Source organism: Syngnathus floridae, chromosome 9 (assembly GCF_059516105.1).
Source record: "Syngnathus floridae isolate MCC-2025c chromosome 9, RoL_Sflo_1.0, whole genome shotgun sequence".
NCBI classification, from domain to species: Eukaryota; Metazoa; Chordata; class Actinopteri; order Syngnathiformes; family Syngnathidae; genus Syngnathus; species Syngnathus floridae.
Genome location: NC_142421.1, coordinates 5,177,314 through 5,193,743, shown reverse-complemented (window position 1 = coordinate 5,193,743; position 16,430 = coordinate 5,177,314). Strand labels below are relative to the sequence as shown.

At 43.2% G+C, this 16,430-nt stretch overlaps 3 protein-coding genes across 5 annotated transcripts; 2 read left to right on the top strand and 1 right to left on the bottom strand.

Moving 5' to 3' along the window:
- Window positions 1-648: 648 nt before the first annotated feature.
- On the top strand, window positions 649-6,794 carry csgalnact2 (chondroitin sulfate N-acetylgalactosaminyltransferase 2). 3 transcript variants are annotated; one of them, XM_088384725.1, is made up of 9 exons: window positions 649-774; window positions 1,378-1,452; window positions 3,053-3,917; window positions 4,452-4,668; window positions 4,726-4,827; window positions 4,919-5,097; window positions 5,161-5,255; window positions 5,342-5,423; window positions 5,486-6,794. In XM_088384725.1, the coding sequence occupies exons 3-9, from the start codon at window positions 3,266-3,268 to the stop codon at window positions 5,776-5,778; spliced, it is 1,620 nt and encodes a 539-aa protein (XP_088240851.1). In that variant the 5' UTR covers window positions 649-774; window positions 1,378-1,452; window positions 3,053-3,265; the 3' UTR covers window positions 5,779-6,794. The 3 variants fall into 3 exon arrangements, 2 of the variants coding, with proteins under 2 accessions (XP_088240851.1, XP_088240850.1); XR_015860259.1 differs by lacking the exon at window positions 649-774 and having other exon boundaries at window positions 992-1,452; window positions 5,486-6,482; window positions 6,560-6,794; XM_088384724.1 differs by lacking the exon at window positions 649-774 and having other exon boundaries at window positions 992-1,452.
- sec23ip (SEC23 interacting protein) lies at window positions 6,601-11,751 on the bottom strand. The gene is made up of 18 exons (XM_088384723.1): window positions 11,555-11,751; window positions 10,594-11,117; window positions 10,295-10,511; window positions 10,018-10,211; window positions 9,838-9,927; window positions 9,605-9,725; window positions 9,433-9,522; window positions 9,196-9,337; window positions 8,917-9,125; window positions 8,741-8,829; window positions 8,486-8,626; window positions 8,272-8,367; window positions 8,061-8,201; window positions 7,844-7,999; window positions 7,665-7,767; window positions 7,385-7,567; window positions 7,152-7,320; window positions 6,601-7,052 (listed from the first exon to the last, which is right to left on the bottom strand). Exons 1-18 carry the CDS (start codon window positions 11,685-11,687, stop codon window positions 6,971-6,973), a joined length of 2,880 nt encoding a protein of 959 aa, XP_088240849.1. The 5' UTR covers window positions 11,688-11,751; the 3' UTR covers window positions 6,601-6,970.
- A 225-nt stretch (window positions 11,752-11,976) lies between these two features.
- On the top strand, window positions 11,977-16,361 carry mcmbp (minichromosome maintenance complex binding protein). Its single transcript, XM_088384726.1, has 16 exons — window positions 11,977-12,384; window positions 12,629-12,720; window positions 12,789-12,929; window positions 13,041-13,082; window positions 13,155-13,244; window positions 13,317-13,452; window positions 13,526-13,653; window positions 13,728-13,825; window positions 13,891-14,063; window positions 14,169-14,292; window positions 14,361-14,478; window positions 14,646-14,811; window positions 14,885-15,018; window positions 15,552-15,719; window positions 15,839-15,927; window positions 16,032-16,361. Exons 1-16 carry the CDS (start codon window positions 12,327-12,329, stop codon window positions 16,156-16,158), a joined length of 1,884 nt encoding a protein of 627 aa, XP_088240852.1. The 5' UTR covers window positions 11,977-12,326; the 3' UTR covers window positions 16,159-16,361.
- The last annotated feature ends 69 nt before the right edge of the window (window positions 16,362-16,430 follow it).

Here is a 16,430-nt window from a genome sequence, read left to right as displayed (position 1 = left end):
CTGAGTGCAGTTGGAGAACAATATTGTGATGCAATATGTCACAATGCTCTCAATGGTCAAGCGGTAGAAGGTCAAGGTCACAATGCTGCTGGCATTGTCCCAAGCGATATCAGGAAAATACAACCCCTGCTGTGATTTAATGATTAAATTGCCCCAAATAATTTGAAAAAATGTCAATATTTCCTTAATGAAATAGTATTGTTTGGCAGACCTCAGGACCAGGGCTCTCATTCAGTTTGGGGTGGGGTGATGTTAGTACTCTGTGACATCATGTTCTTTCTTGTATCTTGCCCCAGTTGCCCCGACCCCTCACCTTCAGGGAGGTGTATGGTTTTATGGGGTAGCACATGAGTAACTGTGTCGCAAATGTTTCCATGATAAAATATTTCAGGTCAAACCAGGATTTGAACTCAGGTCACTGGGGCAAGAGTCCAGAGTACTAACCACTAGACCAGGGATGGGTAACTCCTGACCTTGAGGGTGGGTGTCCTGTGTGTTTTCTATGTCACCCTGATTCAAATGGTCAGGTAATTAGCAAGATCTGCAGAAGCTGGGTAACAATCCTGATCATTTGAATCAGGTGTGTTGCAGCAAGGAGACCTATAAAACATGCAGGACTGCCAGGACAATCGAGGGCACCTCCGGGAGCCCTTCGCTTTCACATCCACTTTTTCCATTGATTCTCATATTATGTATTTTATGTGTCCTCTCTGTATCCATTGCAGGCTGGTGATCTTGAAAGGGGGACCCTTCCGTCTGTGGTCCCCTCTCAAGGTTTCTCATTTTTCCCCTGGTAGAGTTTTTTGGGAGTTTTGGGAGCTTAAAATCAGGGGATGCTTTGAGAATAATTGTCAATTGTTTGTCTATGTGAAGCCCTTTGAGACTGCTTGTGATTTAGGGCTATACAAATAGACTTGACTTGACTTGACTTGAATTGACTTGACTTGACTCGGACACCGCAGCTCACAAGCGAATAGCATATGGTACAGAGTTCAGGAATACGTACTTCCTCCACACAACAGTATGTAGAATTAATTCCACAAATTTTGTAATCCAAAACAGGCTGTTTCCAAAAGGGAAATTAATCATTCACAGAAATCCATTCAGAGAACTTTTATATTCTGTCAGAAAAAAATCACGTGTTGCTTCTAAACAAAAGCGAAACAATATCAGTGCAGGACTTTCCTTGCATGAATGCATTTAGGTGCTTGGGCGGCAATTTAACTTGGTTTTTTTTTTTTTTTTAAGCGATAAATATTTTGTTATTAGGAGCGTCAACGTGTTTAGTGACGTGATTGAACTCTATTGGCTTGTGCGGACCGGAAGTGGACGCCAACCCACTCTTTTCTTTTTGCTCCGTGGCATTTTGCAACACAGGCTGCCTGTCGCTGTGCGCTTTGCTCCCAACCTCCTCCTTCAAGAGCAAACCGCGAGGGACACGGGCATGATGACGTGAGTTATTTGGGTTTGCACGACAAACCTTCCTTGCGGGACGTTTTAAAAAAGGACAAATAACGGGAAACCGTAGAGATAACCCAATGTCGCTAAGCTAACAGCATAACCTGGTCGACTTCCGGTTTAGAGAGTTCAGAATAATTGTTGACGCACAAAAATAATTGATAATTCACTTTTGTCTTTTATAAACAGATTATCAACAGAGTTAGTACTGCTTTTGATCTCACGCTGCCTCACGTTTAAAAAAAAATATTTACTTTTGTACAGTTAATGAATGACTTGACTTAAGTCCATCCATCATCCACTTTCTATAGTGCTTGTCCATTATAGAGGTGGAGCAGGTTACACCCTGGACTAGTCACAGCCATTGACAATTTAAAATGAATAACTAAAATGCATGTTTCTGGGATATGGGAAGAGCTCCTACTAATTGGAGAAAAGCCACACAAGTCTTAATTAAACATGGTCATCTTACTTGCTCTGTGTCGAAAGCCAGAATTTTCTTTAAGATATCATTATGTGGCTGCTTGTCAATCTCACAGTTCTGAGGTTTGGCGTTCCCTCCTCTGAGGAATTCGTATATTATCGCCACGTTTGTGCGATTGTATTTCTGCCTGCTTGCTCCCACATTCCAAAATTGCCCTGCAATTTGCTGGCAACCTGTTCATCATGGGAACTTCAAGTCAGGCCAATAGCCAAGAACTACTTGCAGCTTACATGAAAAAATACTGACAAAATAACACTCAACTTTCCAAAATGTAATCTTTATATACTTTTTAAATAAAATTAAAAAAAAAATCTCAGGGACATTTAAGATTGCGTCAAGCTGTACATAAGAATTACAATGGTGAACTCCTCTTGCACCCTGCTGCTATTCATTGGAGCTATGTGACTGATTTAAAGGCCAGGTAACGACCAAAGCTGTCAGGTTAGAAGAATTGCTGCACTGACCTTCACGCCTAAAAAGTGAAAAGCCGAATTGAAAACCTCAATATAATGCACTTTTATAACCATAAATGAGACACGGCTCTTATTGTATGATGCAGTTCTACTGCAAAGTTTGGTCATAATGTTGTGGCTCACTCTTATTTTGCTATCTCAGGATGAGTATTTTGCATTTATTTATTTTTTAAACTATTTCACGGAAAGTAGCAGGACAGTTTGAGAGTCAGTTTTTTTTTCTTAATTTTGGAGCCTTGTGGTGCAGTTTGGCTGTTGTGTTATGTAACTGGCGTCAGCCTGTTTGTGTCTCATGTGGTAGGTGACATAAATCATCCTCTTTTAAATATATTCCCTCCGAACACAACATGAGATGTGTTCCTAAATGCATTTTTAACCCTGATTTCAAAAACAACTTTTCTTGGTTACTGGCATATTAGTTTTTTCTTTTTTCTTTTTAAGTTTGTGTGATATGAAAAAAAATCCAAGTGTTTCTAAACCTAATTAAAAAGTTATTGTTAATTATTATTCGGATTCGGAATCAGTCCAAAAAAACCCAGCAGCATTTACTCGCATCTCAGATTTAAAAAAAAAAAATAACTGTTGCCCATGATGATGAAGCACATTCTAATCACCATTTTTCTTTTCTCACCCATAGGTGACAATCAGATGGATTCACATGGGGAATATTTTACCAAAAGATCCAAGAATTCCAGACCAGAATTAATTTTCCACCCATTTATTCTTAAAATGTCTTGCAAGAAAAGAAATCTAAAATGTCACTTGTGCAATTGTGTCTAAAGTGATGTGAGGGAGGGAAGGGAAGGGAAGGGAATGCCGACTGTTCAGCCGTAGCTTGTATGAGAGCGCGATGCCCAGACGGGGGTTGCTGCTCCACGGCCGGGTCCGCTGGCTCTTCCTGGGCCTCTTCCTTCTGTTGCTGCTGCTGTTTTTAGCCTACCTGCTGGAGTGCACCCCTCAAGCCGACGTCAGCCTGGTCCTGCCCGGCATCGCCGGCGAGCCCTACGGGAAGGAGTACTACCACGCCCTGCTGCAGGAGCAAGAAGAGCGCCACCTGAACCGTGCCGCCAGTCTGAAGCGGCAGATCGCTCAGCTCAAGCAGGAGCTGCAGGAAATGAGCGAGAAGCTGAAACTCCTGCAGGACAAGAAGGAGCTCCCCGAGGCGCCGGGGTTAGCCGAGAACAAGGAGCAAGAGCCGGGAGATCTGCTGGACTACCTACACTCTCAGATCGATAAGGCCGAGGTCAACGCGGGGGCCCGCCTGCCCAGTGAGTACGCTCTGGTGCCTTTTGAGAGCTTCACCTCATCCAAGGTGTACCAGCTGGAGATGGGACTGACGCGACACCCAGAGGAGAAACCCGTTCGCAAAGATCGCCGAGACGAACTGGTGGAGGTCATCGAAGCGGCGCTGGAAATAATCAACAACCCCGACGAGGAGGACGGCGTGGAGGATGACGTCCCCGTGCATAGGCAAGCCTACAAAGAGGGCCACTTTGTGGAAGGTATGATGGAGCCAGGAAAAGTTTTCACAAAACTGTTCAATATGGGCGCCGCCTGTGATACAAAAACAAATGTTTCCAATTTGGCCTTCCTCTTGTGTGCCATGTGCAAGTCTGTGTTCCAGTTGCTTTTTTTTTTTTTTTCCCCTCAAATGCAAGCTCAGCACTTTTATTTGATGATCCTTTCCAGGAATGCCATTTTTTTGATCAAATAAACCCAAAAATGTCAATCTTTTGGGACAATATAAGACTTTAAGATAATCTAAAGTCATTATCATTTACAATTAATTCATTTGAGGTAAAACCGTGCTCTTCATGCATGATTGGCTGGGATAAGTCATCGTTGGAATTCATGAAGAGACATGTCTCATTCGGTTGAATCAACTAAATGTTCCAGTGAAGGAAATAAATGCCAAGAAATGTTATGCAACCGCTGTTATTACGCAAGATACAAATAATATTTAGGAGATTTTGTATAAATGTACGATTGCCTGTCTGTCACATCCACACGCTAATTTCGTGCTATCCTCTCCGCAGGCATGTACCGGACCGAGCGGGACAAAGGCTCACTTTACGAGCTCTTCTTTGCGAAAAAGGAGTCCAACACCTTCCGCCACGTCACCCTCTTCAGGCCTTTTGGTCCACTGATGAAAGTCAGGAGCACCACTGTGGACGCATCCACGATGATTATCAATATCATTGTGCCACTGGCGGGCAGAGCAGAAACCTTTGTACAGTTCTTAGACAACTTCAGGTGAGAACATTTGTTTCCTCCTGACATGTGCTCGCTTGTAACACCGATTACTCTTAGGGAGGTGTGTGTACGGCAGGACAAACGCATTCACCTCACAGTGGTTTATTTTGGCAAAGAAGGGCTCCAAGAGGTGAAGTCATCGCTGGAAACAATGTCAAGGTTTGTCCTTTTTTTTTTTTTTAACTTACAATGAGACATTGTCACGCATATGAAACAATGTTGAATGTATCATTTGTTATTTTTTTGCCAGGGAAGAAAATTTTTCTAATTACACTCTGATCCCGGTGGATGAGGAGTTTTCCCGAGGGCGGGGCCTGGATATCGGAGCACGTGCTTGGAACAAAGGCGACGTTCTGATGTTTTTCTGCGACGTCGACATTCATTTCAATTTGGACTTCCTGAATACGTGCCGTCTCCACGCTGAACCAAGTATGCGTCACATTTGAATCATTCTGTCATATTTGAAAGTAAACTTTTTTTTTTTTTTTATAGACAAGAAGGTCTTCTATCCAGTCGTGTTTAGTCTGTACAATCCTGCCATAGTTTATGGAAATTCGGAGCTGGCTCCACCTGTTGAACTTCAGCTGGTAAGACCTTTTTGATTGATGGCTAAATGTAGTTTCATCTTTCGTGACACAAAATATATTTTATTATATTGTCTGTTTTGAAATAGGTCCACAAGAAGGATGCTGGTTTTTGGAGAGATTTTGGCTTTGGTATGACGTGTCAGTATCGCTCGGATTTTTTAAGTATCGGTAAGATCTTTCATTTATTCATTATTGATTTTGTCCAGAACTAATCGTTTTGCCTCTCTTAGGGGGTTTCGATCTTGAAGTGAAAGGCTGGGGTGTAGAAGACGTCCACTTGTACAGGAAGTATCTTCGGAGTGAACTCATAGTGGTCCGGACGCCGGTGTCCAGTCTCTTTCACCTGTGGCATGAGAAGCAGTGCGCCGACGAGCTGACTCCGGAACAGTACCGCATGTGCATCCAGTCCAAAGCCATGAACGAGGCCTCCCACTCCTACCTGGGAATGTTGGTGTTCCGGGAGGAGATCGAGGCTCATCTCCGCAAACAGGCCTTCAAGCCGCAGAACAAAGCGGAAGATTGAGCATCGCCCCGTGTCCATTGTGAGATGCTGACATTAATGAACAGCTGTAGACAAATGAATGTATGAATGGATGATCGTGTCGCTGCTTACCCTGCTGCATTTTGTAATAATTTTCACCCCGAAAGTCATTCAGCTCGCAGGTATTATTGACCTTTGACTTGCTGTGAAATGGACCCCACCTCACTGCTGAGCTACCCGTCAAGTGTCACCTCGTCCAATACATTTCCGCCGTTTCTTAAAAGTGAAATTCCAATTTTTAATCGATTTGGCAGATACATCATTTTAATATTAATTGTGCAGCAGTATTGTTCAGTTAGTATTCTATTTATGAGTTTAATAAAAGGGACCTTTTTTATTGTCCGTGACAATCGGTCACTGTCTTAATAGAAAAGCATGTTAATGTGATTGTTGAAGGCGCGAAGATCTAATGTGAGCATGCAAACCTAATCTTGCGTCTGAAGGTACCTGAATTTTTATTTTCTTTGTTTCCTTTGTTATTTTCGCCCTGTGCGGCTGGCTTATTGCCGCTATTTATTCCCAGTAATGGTACATTCTTGTAAATACTTTACAATATGTCTTTAATCCATGTGAATTATTATTTTTTTAAACTATGTTGTGATGTTTTAACTCTTGCAGACTCCTTTAATTTTATTCCAGACTAGTCAGCTGACATTAGACACATGAAGTCAACCAAGAAGGGGCAGGTGGGTACTCTCACAATGATGTGTGATCTTCATGAATGTTACTGCAACTTTATGTCATTGTTTCATTTTGTTAATAGATATTGTCTTCCGCTCAGCCAAACACCTGAACACAAAGAAATGTGAAAGAAAATGATTTATTGGTCAATTTTCCCATTGGATGCATTCATTCAGGCTTCATTTCAATAACTGCTGCTACATCTTCATTCCTGTCCGTTGTCATTTTATCTAATGTTACATTTCTTTTCTTGTCCAGTTCTATAATTTATACTATAAAATGTTATAATAAACTTGTCAACTCTTTAAAATCTACAATGGCATCGTTCACTTTTCTCAAGACAAATAATATAATACATTTGTATTACACACATTTGCATACAACAACTCGCGTGGATAGCCAGTAAAAGAAATTACAAACAATCCAGAAAAATGGCATGAAATAAACCGACAACTGGCCAAGTCTTTCATGATGGGGGGGTGGCTTTATTGTACTAATGTACCGTGTGTTCTGGTTGGACCCCCATGCTTTTGTAGATCTCCTTGAGGATAAGCAGAGCCGTGTCTTCAGATTGCCTACAAAACACAAATTCAATATTCATGATTACTTTTACTTATTAGATGGAAATTGGGGATAAATATTAAGCAAGACTGTCGAATGAAAAAGTTTTGTACCAATAGCAAAGATGACTCTGGAGGGCGAACAAGTACTCGTTAAAACTCTCAATGGGCTTCTCCTGCAGGACAAAGTCGATCCGATTGCCTCCATTCAGCATCCCGATCCTGACCTGAGCCTCCTCTTCTTTTTGTGGTTCGGGGATCTCTGGGGTTTTTTCCTCTGAAACTGAAACAGAGCGTCAACATTGCCAAAAGCACATATCGAAATTGTATCTGAAAGAGAGACTCACAATCTTGTGCTCTTTTCTCCTGCTCTTCAATCTGATTGGCCACCATAGCCAACTCTGCCTGAAGTTGAGCAGACGAGGTGTGGGCACGAGCAAATTCGTTGAGTGTCTGCCACGCGCTCTTCAACGAACTGATAAAACCGTGCTTCAGGTCCGAGCCCATTCTGGAGAGACTCTCCTTCAGCTCTGAAACGCCGACATACATTCATATGTGAGGGCTCCAGGGACCTCAGCTACAGGATGTCACGATGATGAGATATCTGCAAGCCATTCTTTCTCTTACCGAGATGCAGTCTTTTCCTTCCTTTGTGATGAGGTATCAAAAAAGGTTTCAATTCCAAGTCTGGTATTATCATGGGCTCAATCCTATATGCCACTGGGTCCAACTGAGACAAAGATGAGAGACAAATTTATAACACGCTGGTGGATTCGTTTGGATCCACAACGAGGAGGAACCCCTACCGGATGATAAATATTGAAGAATCCTTTGCAGGTTGGCAGCTGATAGCTCTCTTCAATCTTCTCCAAGCCTCTGACAGTCAAGAACATGCCGATTGGAGAACCCAGAGCAAAGAAATTTGCTGGGCTGAAGTCGAGATTGTGGTAGACCACAGACACCTGCCAAGTAAAAAAATGGTAAGTATGCTCACATTTCAAAAAGACAATCATCTTCACGTACCTGGCCAGTGCCAACTTCAAAGTAGTTGTAGTCCACGTGGATGGAAGAGACGCCCGCAGGTAGATTCTTCTCAGGACTTGTCTCAGCAGCTTGTACAGGCTCAACAACCTGACTGACCGCTTGAACCTCAGCTTTCTTCTCCTGAAGATGGACACAAAGTCAGACTTGAAAAAGAGTCACATTGTTCAGAAAATGAATTTGATAAACTTGCCTGTTTCGTCACTCTTTCTTTGACAAATTTAGCAATTTTCTTCCGAGGGCCGAGCGGAATTCCCATCTCCTTCAAGTCTTCGATTGTACACATGAGCTAAAAAAAAACAAATCAGTCAAGTCAAACCCACACTTTAAATCATGGAGAAAAAAAAAAATCCACCAAAGTGTGTATCAAACATTTCAGAATAATCAGACCTTTAATTTTCACTTACAAAAGATTCAATGTCAATTTTTTCCTCGTCAAAGGTGTTCTTGTACTCTGACAGGCCGAGATGTTCCAGCACAGCGGAAAGGTCCTCTAACTCCTCTTCTTTGAGCTCTTCCTCCACAGGCTGTGGAGCTGGGGCTGCCACCTGGATTTTGGGGTCCAAATTTTTTAACCACTTTGAAGCATACGAGGCTACAATTATTGACAGCTCACTAACCTCGATGGATTGATTAAAAAAAAAAAAAAAAAAGCCATTTACCTGCTTGGCTTCTCCGTTAACGGCGGGTACTGCAGGAGGGGTCATGTCAGTCTTTTGATTTGACAGCAAGTCAAAGAGAATGAGAGACCCTGCAGAGACAATATAAATTTTTATTTATACATATATATTAAAAAAAAAGCATCCTATAGATTATCAATAAAAGATTGAGCATTTACCCAAGCTGTGGCCAGCAACGGATATTGCTCCTTTGTAATCAGGGTTTCTCTCCATGAACAGGGCATGAAGTCGATTAATCTCAAAGGCAACTGTGTCCATGATGGTCTGGCAGTATGTAGGACTGTTGTAGAACAGCACATCTAACAAGGTCTCATTTGTAAAGTGACGTAATCTCCCAGTGCTGGGCAATGTGATTTTCTTGATTCTCCTGCAAAGAGGTTGAGGAGTAAAAATGAAAAATCTTTGCTTTTCCAAACTAGCATATGAGATCTTCTCACCTGTCCACCCCTGTGGCATCTCCATGTAGAGCTGTGTGCCAATGGACAGGCAAGAACTCCACCCGACTGATCTCGTGATCATCCAAAGGTTTCTTAAAATGACTCTGCAGCAGCTTCAGCGACACGGTGCGGAAATCATCCACTGTAAACACAATTTTTTTTTTTAATTTGGACAATTATGAAAAATTGAAACCCTGTGATACAAGATAGCCAAGAAGCCGTTGACATTAAACTCACCACACTCAACCATGCTTCGAAACCTCAGGTCACACACCGGACCAATTCCATGAACCATGAACACAAGATGGTCCACTTTGGCAAGCTCACCTGGAAAAGAAATCGAGAACACATTTGGCCTTTATCGAAGTGTCCTCCTATGTGTGGACATAGTCAAGAGGATCTTGTCTACCATCGGGGACTTGATCATGATCATCGTCAATCCCTCTCTTCACCACTCTGGGCCGACTCTGTCCTTCCGGATTTATGCTCCACTCATCGGGCATGGAGGAGGACTGGAACTGCACTATCACCTACAGACACATTGACAACAAAGCTTGGTCACTCGTCAAACAACACAAACATAACTGTAAAGCAAATAATTATTGTTTTACAAGCACTTTTCCAAGACTGTATTAGGTTTACCTTTGGATTATGCATGACAATAGTTTCACCAGATGGGAACTCCAGTTTGCGGTGCCACTGGTTGGTGGATACGGCCTTCTTATATTCGGCCTGCGGGAATAAAAATATGAAGGAAATTTACATCACACTGTGCTGAACATTGATTTTTAGTTAGCAGTAAAAAGACGTTTAATGACGAACCTCGAGTTTGTCACTGAACTCCTCAGAGTAAGGGGTGAAGCGACTATCCGTGTCGCCTTTGTAAAACCAAGTGCAGCGGCGAACCTCCGATTCCTCCTCCTCCCAGTAAACAGCTGAGCGCGTGCGGTCATAGAGGTGCACATCAAACCGACCTCCGTCGGTGCGTACGATCACATTTTCTGGGTCTGGCTGAACTACAAGGAATAAAACGATTTTTAAATCTTTACGCAAGTAAACATTCATAATGAGTGATAATAAGGAACAACAAAAAAAGTACCAGAGTTATACGTCTCCTCAAGCTGGAGGGAGTCGATGATACTGAAAGGAAGCCACACACTTTTGGATTCCACTAGCTTGCAGTAGAACCAGTGTGGCTGAATGGGCTCATATACATTATAGTTGTATTGCATCATGGGCCCAGCAGGCACCAGTGCACCAGTAGGATTGGCTGGGGGAGGAGGTGGTGGTGATGCCTGCATGTGAGTGGGAGGAGGCTAAGTGGAGGAGAAGAGGAAAATCATTTACCATGCATAATAGTAACCTTCACAAATACAATTCAGCATAGATGAGGTTTACCTTTGAGAATGCGGGTCCTGACATCGGGAATGATTGTGACCCTGAGGTGACCGAGTAAGGATTGTAGGGTGATGCGTGGGGTGTGTGGCTTGGCGGCAGAACTTCTGGAGCTGGAATATAGGGACTGGCTTTGCTGCTGGTGGCCGTGTGTCTATATGGATTATGACTCTGTGGTTGCATCTGTGGAGGTGGTGGGGTCATTGTACCAGGGGGAGGAGTGTGGCGGCCCATTGGGCTTTGAAACACCGTATTGCCGAAAACAGGAGGAGTCGTGTTCATCTGTGAATTTGGAGGCATCAGCGGGGCCATGTTAACACTGCTAGGAACAGACGCCGGGACGGCGCTCATGGCTGCTGTTGCTGCTGCGGACGATGATGGTGGCGGGCATGATGTTTGGCCAATAGAAGCAAATGGGTCACTGCTGGTTACTGGGTTGGAGAAGTAGCTGAAGGTGGAAGGAGCTTGTACGTTTCCAGAGGTTTGTCCCAAAAAGCTGTCTTCCTCGCCAACTTCAGTAGAATCCTCTGATGGATGCACATTTTAAAACATGAACTGGTTTATCCATGCACAAAACATTAATAACACATAACACTGGTATATTACAGATAAATTAGGTTCTGTAAACAAACAAAACTAAACTACAAGAAATACAATACTGCACCGTATATAGAAGACAAAAACACTCGTCATGGAATCTCATTTCAACACAGTTAATACGAGAACGTAAGTGAATAACGTTAACTGCATATATAAATTAATGTCAATCCAGTTGAAATAAATTTTGACCACATGACATGGTTTCAAATTTGGGTTAACGTGTCAAAAAAACAAAAAAAAACAATATTTATCATGCTTGTCATTTGTGTTTTTTGTAAGAGTGAAATAAATGAGATGACATCCCAACAAGAAGTCTGCTAACTAATAAGCTTGTATGCTAACATTTCGGCTATCGGCATCTTACCTCCTGACAGCACCGCGGGATCAGAGGCTTGACTCACTGGTATAAAAGGCAAATTAAAGTTAAACTCCGGAGCCCCACTAAATAACAAATTTGCGCCGGGGTTAGGAACGTTATTGTTTTTTCTATCTGCCATTTTGCTCTCAATTACACGTAGCCACTACCGGGGTAGGCAGGCAGTATGAGCATGATGCGTTCTTGTCTACTGGGAAGAAAGAAACTCAGTTCTACCAGATGAACTGTAGACTTGTATGAGATATACTAATACCAACTCAATGCTGTATTTAAATAATAGAACTGTATCAGTGATTATTTTATGCCAGAGGATAAATAACCAACACCATCGCGTTTTAGTTTTCTGAATTCCGAATAAACCCAAACGCAGCACCCTCAAACGGATATTGCCTGCTACACGGATGTGAGGTCACATCCGGTTTTTACTGCCGCCTGAAAGGGAAAAGAAGTACTGCCACGATTGTACTTCTACCTTTTTCGTCATATAATCTATTTTGCGTGTAAATTTCTCGGGGTGGTGAAACTTTCGGTGGTACAGAAACAGCCGAAACAAAACCTAACACGGAAGTTACAACTGTGCCACAATAGATCTGGGAGGTCTGAAAGTATAAAACAAACGCATCCCCGCATAGCCCTGTGACGTTTGTTTCCCGCCCTAGCTTCTTCTATCGCCCTGTCACAAGTAAATGCAAGTAACTACTGCGATCGCTAACTTTACTAGGTTTCATTCATCAACATCAAGCATTCGTCTTGGGTAACGATGCCTTCCACACTTGATTGGATTAACAACCCACTGGGTGTTGTCGAGGAGATGTTTGGTAAGCTCCTCACGTGAACTTCCCTATTCGACATTAAAACTCGGCGCGTGAGTGTAACTGGTTAGCTTGGGAGCTCATGGCCATGATGTACTCGTGTGACTTTCCAGGCCGTCACGTAAAAAGTAACACCGCATCGTTTCAAATAAGTTGATTCAATAAAAAATCATTTTCTCACAACCACTTTTCTGTACATTATTTATATAAATGTTTTTTTTTTATAATGTGCTCTTTTTTTATATTTCAGTTGCATCTCAGAACAACCCAAATTCTGGTTGGGAGGCAAAAGTGGTTGATTTCTTCAAAAGTCATTTAAAAGAAAAGGATGCTCACACCTGGGTAACAGTCCTGCACTTTTCAGAGCATATTTTTGTCTTGAAAATATTAATATGATATTATTGTTTTAGGTTCCATCGATGAATGACATCCCACTGCACTACCTGAAGCCTGACAGCCTGGTCAAGTTCCGCTGTTTGATTCAGGACATGTTTGATCCAGAGTTATACATGAGAGTGTATGAAGGTGTTGATCCATCATCTCAAGCCAAAGTGAGCATCTTCGGTCTTTTTCACGGTTCTAAATATACCTAACCAGTGAAGAACTTCCATTAAAACAGAATAAGAATGTCATCATTTGTTTTTCTTTATTTCTATCATCAGGTGTTAAGGTGTGGGAAGTACAAAGATCTCACAGAATGCGGAGTAAGTCCTCCACAGTTGCATCATTCCAGATCTATAAATGTCCCAATGAATGACTCTTGTGTATTTCCTCAGGTGGATTTTAACTCCAAAAACATTGTGACATCCGAAAGACAAACATTCTACTGTGTACCTGTTCCTGGGGAAAACTCCTGGGTGAAAGCTATATCCTGATCATGATGAAAAACATACGGGCTTAATTACACCATTACCGAGTTTCCCTTAACTGTGTTGCACTGTTATGCTGAATTGAGTCAAGCGAGAGTGCTGCCATCCACCTCGTACGCTCCAAACAGACAAAAGCGTAGTTATGAAGACGATGAGATGGATGGTGTGGATGCTCAGCCACAGAAACAAAGGGAACCACATGCAGGTATGAGAACACAACACATTTTTTTTCTCTTAACAACAATGTTGACCTTAAGTGAGATTGCTCATTCCTGCAGGTCTTCAGGTTCCCCCGACCCAACACTGCAAGGAGTCGGACGTTGTTCCCAACCACGTGGCGTCCGCCTCTCATCTTGACCTCAACTTCCCTCTCCCAGGCGAAAAAGGCCCGTCTTGCTTAATTAAGGTGCATTATCCATAAATATCATCAAACTGAAGTGTGTGACTGCTAGGCCCTAAGTCAAGGTTTGTTCTTGGCAGATCTATGAGGACTGGGAGGGCTTCAAAGTGAATGACATTCTGGAAGTCTATGGCATCCTCTCAGTGAGTCCTGCTCTCAGCGCTCTGGCAGAAGACAAGTAAGACACGATTCAGAGTAGTTTGGCCTGGACATCTGTCGCTGATGCTTTCTACGTCCACGCAGGGACGCGTCCTCATCCCTCATCGACCCTTCAGAGTCGATGGAGACAGCGGAGGAGCTGAGAGTGCACAGCCCACCTGCGTCACTGGTTCCTCGCCTCCACATGGTCTACGCCAAAGTACTAGCACATAACAACCCTCTTCTGCCCTGTGCCACCTTGCAAGACAACCACGCCTGTGAGCAAAGTCCCTTAGCTGTCCTGAATTTGAATCTCTGTCTGCTACGTGTATGAACTGAACCGCATTTTTTACACACAGAATAATCCATGTCCCATTTTCTAGTTTTATCTTCAACCCTGAGTGAGATGGCGTCAGTCCGAAGTGAATTCCTTGCATATCTAACGCACGTTCTTCTTGGAGATTCGCTGGCCGCCGAGTACCTCATCTTGCATCTTATTTCTGACGTGTATGTATCACGTGTTTGCGTTGTTCTGCAAATCACAGAAGCAGCTTTCATGTTGAGCTTTTTTGTAGCTATGCCAGACGAGATGTGCTACCTCTGGGCAAGTTTGCGCTGAACCTGAGTGGCTGTCCCACCACCTCCTCGTTCACCCAACACCTCTACAAGGTCATCCAACAACTTGTTCCTTCCGTGAGTAAAACTCAAGATTCATTTCATCGTGGTGTCCTGTCTCCGTGCTATAACCTGAAAATCTTTCTGAATATTGTTTCCCATGTTGACAATATTTCTGAAAATGTATTTTTCCCCAAAAAATAATAATGTGTCCACCCAACCACTCTTCCATCCACACACTGTAGTCCTTCTATCTGGCCATGAGCCTTCACAACATGAATCAGATGCGTATGGTGCCAAAGAAGGACTACGTGGCCAACCGGCTGTTGAGCGGAACCTTGCAGCTGGCCAAAAACACTTCCCTCTTCCTTGATGAGACCCGGCTGGAGCAGGGACAGCTGGACACGACAGGTGAGGGGTCCACCCGAGCCGGCGGGCTCAGACACCACCATTTGACCCTAACGCTGTTTTTCTGGTGCTGTAGGTGTGCGCAATGTCACCGCTTTGGGGAATGTAATCACGTGGCAGAAGGTTGATTATGACTTTAACTACCACCAGATGGAATTCCCCTGCAATATTAACGTGCTGATCACATCAGAGGGGCGCTCCCTGCTGTCGGTGAGGACACGCAGCCACACTGATCTCTCTTGACGCTACACGCCCACGCCACAAGCAAGCCGCTCCCCCCCCACTGCCAGGCCTGGGAAGTGTTAGGTTTCCACCAGCCTCTCCTGAGACTGGATCATGTCCGACGCTGGAGGTTGTTTCCAGCCAGCATCACGCTGCTGTCTCAGCTGCCATTGGCTGGACGTATAAGCCCACCCACATCCCTAGCCGGGGGGCATTAGCATGGGTCTCACTTTGTTGTCAACAGTGCAAGGAATGCATTGCATGCTATTCCTGTGTGCTGGGCTGTTATGTTGCCATGGCGGCAGTTGTGTGCCACATGGACAATCTAGAGAGGCGTCAGTCTGCAGAGAAGGGCAGCACATTGTAAACAACATCCAGGGTTGGTCAGATGTCCACTTTTGTTTGGGTTGGAAGTGACGGCCGATCAAGCTTTAGCGCCTTGCCAGTCGTAATATGATGAGATGTTTCCCAACATGTGAAATTGAAACAACGTCAAAACATTCCTTTCTTTGACCCAACAGTCAGACTGTCAGATACACCTGCAACCTCAAGTGGCTCCAGAGAACTTGGAGGAATATCTCACAAGCATCCCCACACACGCGCAAGCCTCCACACAGTTCAATAAGTTCCGACTCTACCTGACTGTGGCCCGGCAGCTGGACTACAGTATCTCGGAGGAAGTGACCAAGGTGAGACCTTCTCCGCGTATCTTCCAAGTTCAGATGGCAAATGATTTCACATAGATTGCAATTTGTATAAATATATTTAGCAGATTTGATATTCTAATTGTTTCTTACCTTGTCTTCAGTCAGTTGAGGATGATTTTGTAGACATGAGGAAGGACGATCCCCAAAGCATAAGTGCTGAGGACCTGCACCGATTGCTTGTTGTAGCAAGGTGGGCTTTAATTTTTTAAAAATATTTTATTTACTTATACTGTGTACCTCTTAATATATTCAAATAGTGCCATAGGAGACAATTGACCAAGTTTCTGTTGTCAGGTTGCTGTCTCTGAGCCTGGGACACACATCTTTGTCCAGAGACATCTGGCTGAGGGCCAAACACTTAGAGATTCAGCGTAGTTGCAGGATGGAACAACACAAGAGCGTCAATGGAAATGAGCCGTAATTACTGTTAACTATTCTCTTTTTGATACTAAAAAAAAAAAAAATCTCATTTCATCTGTTCGTTATTTTTTGTTGCTGTGTCGCTACATGCTAACAGTTTTCACCGGTATGCCTGCATACAAATGTTTATAATTGTTTACAAATGTAAATAAGGTTGTAGAATAACAGTTGCTTTTTTTTTTCCTTTATAAATAATGCACGTATTCTGGTATTCCCATTCATTTGCTAAGTGAGCTTACTGTACATAACAAACATCATACTACACGTTCATAC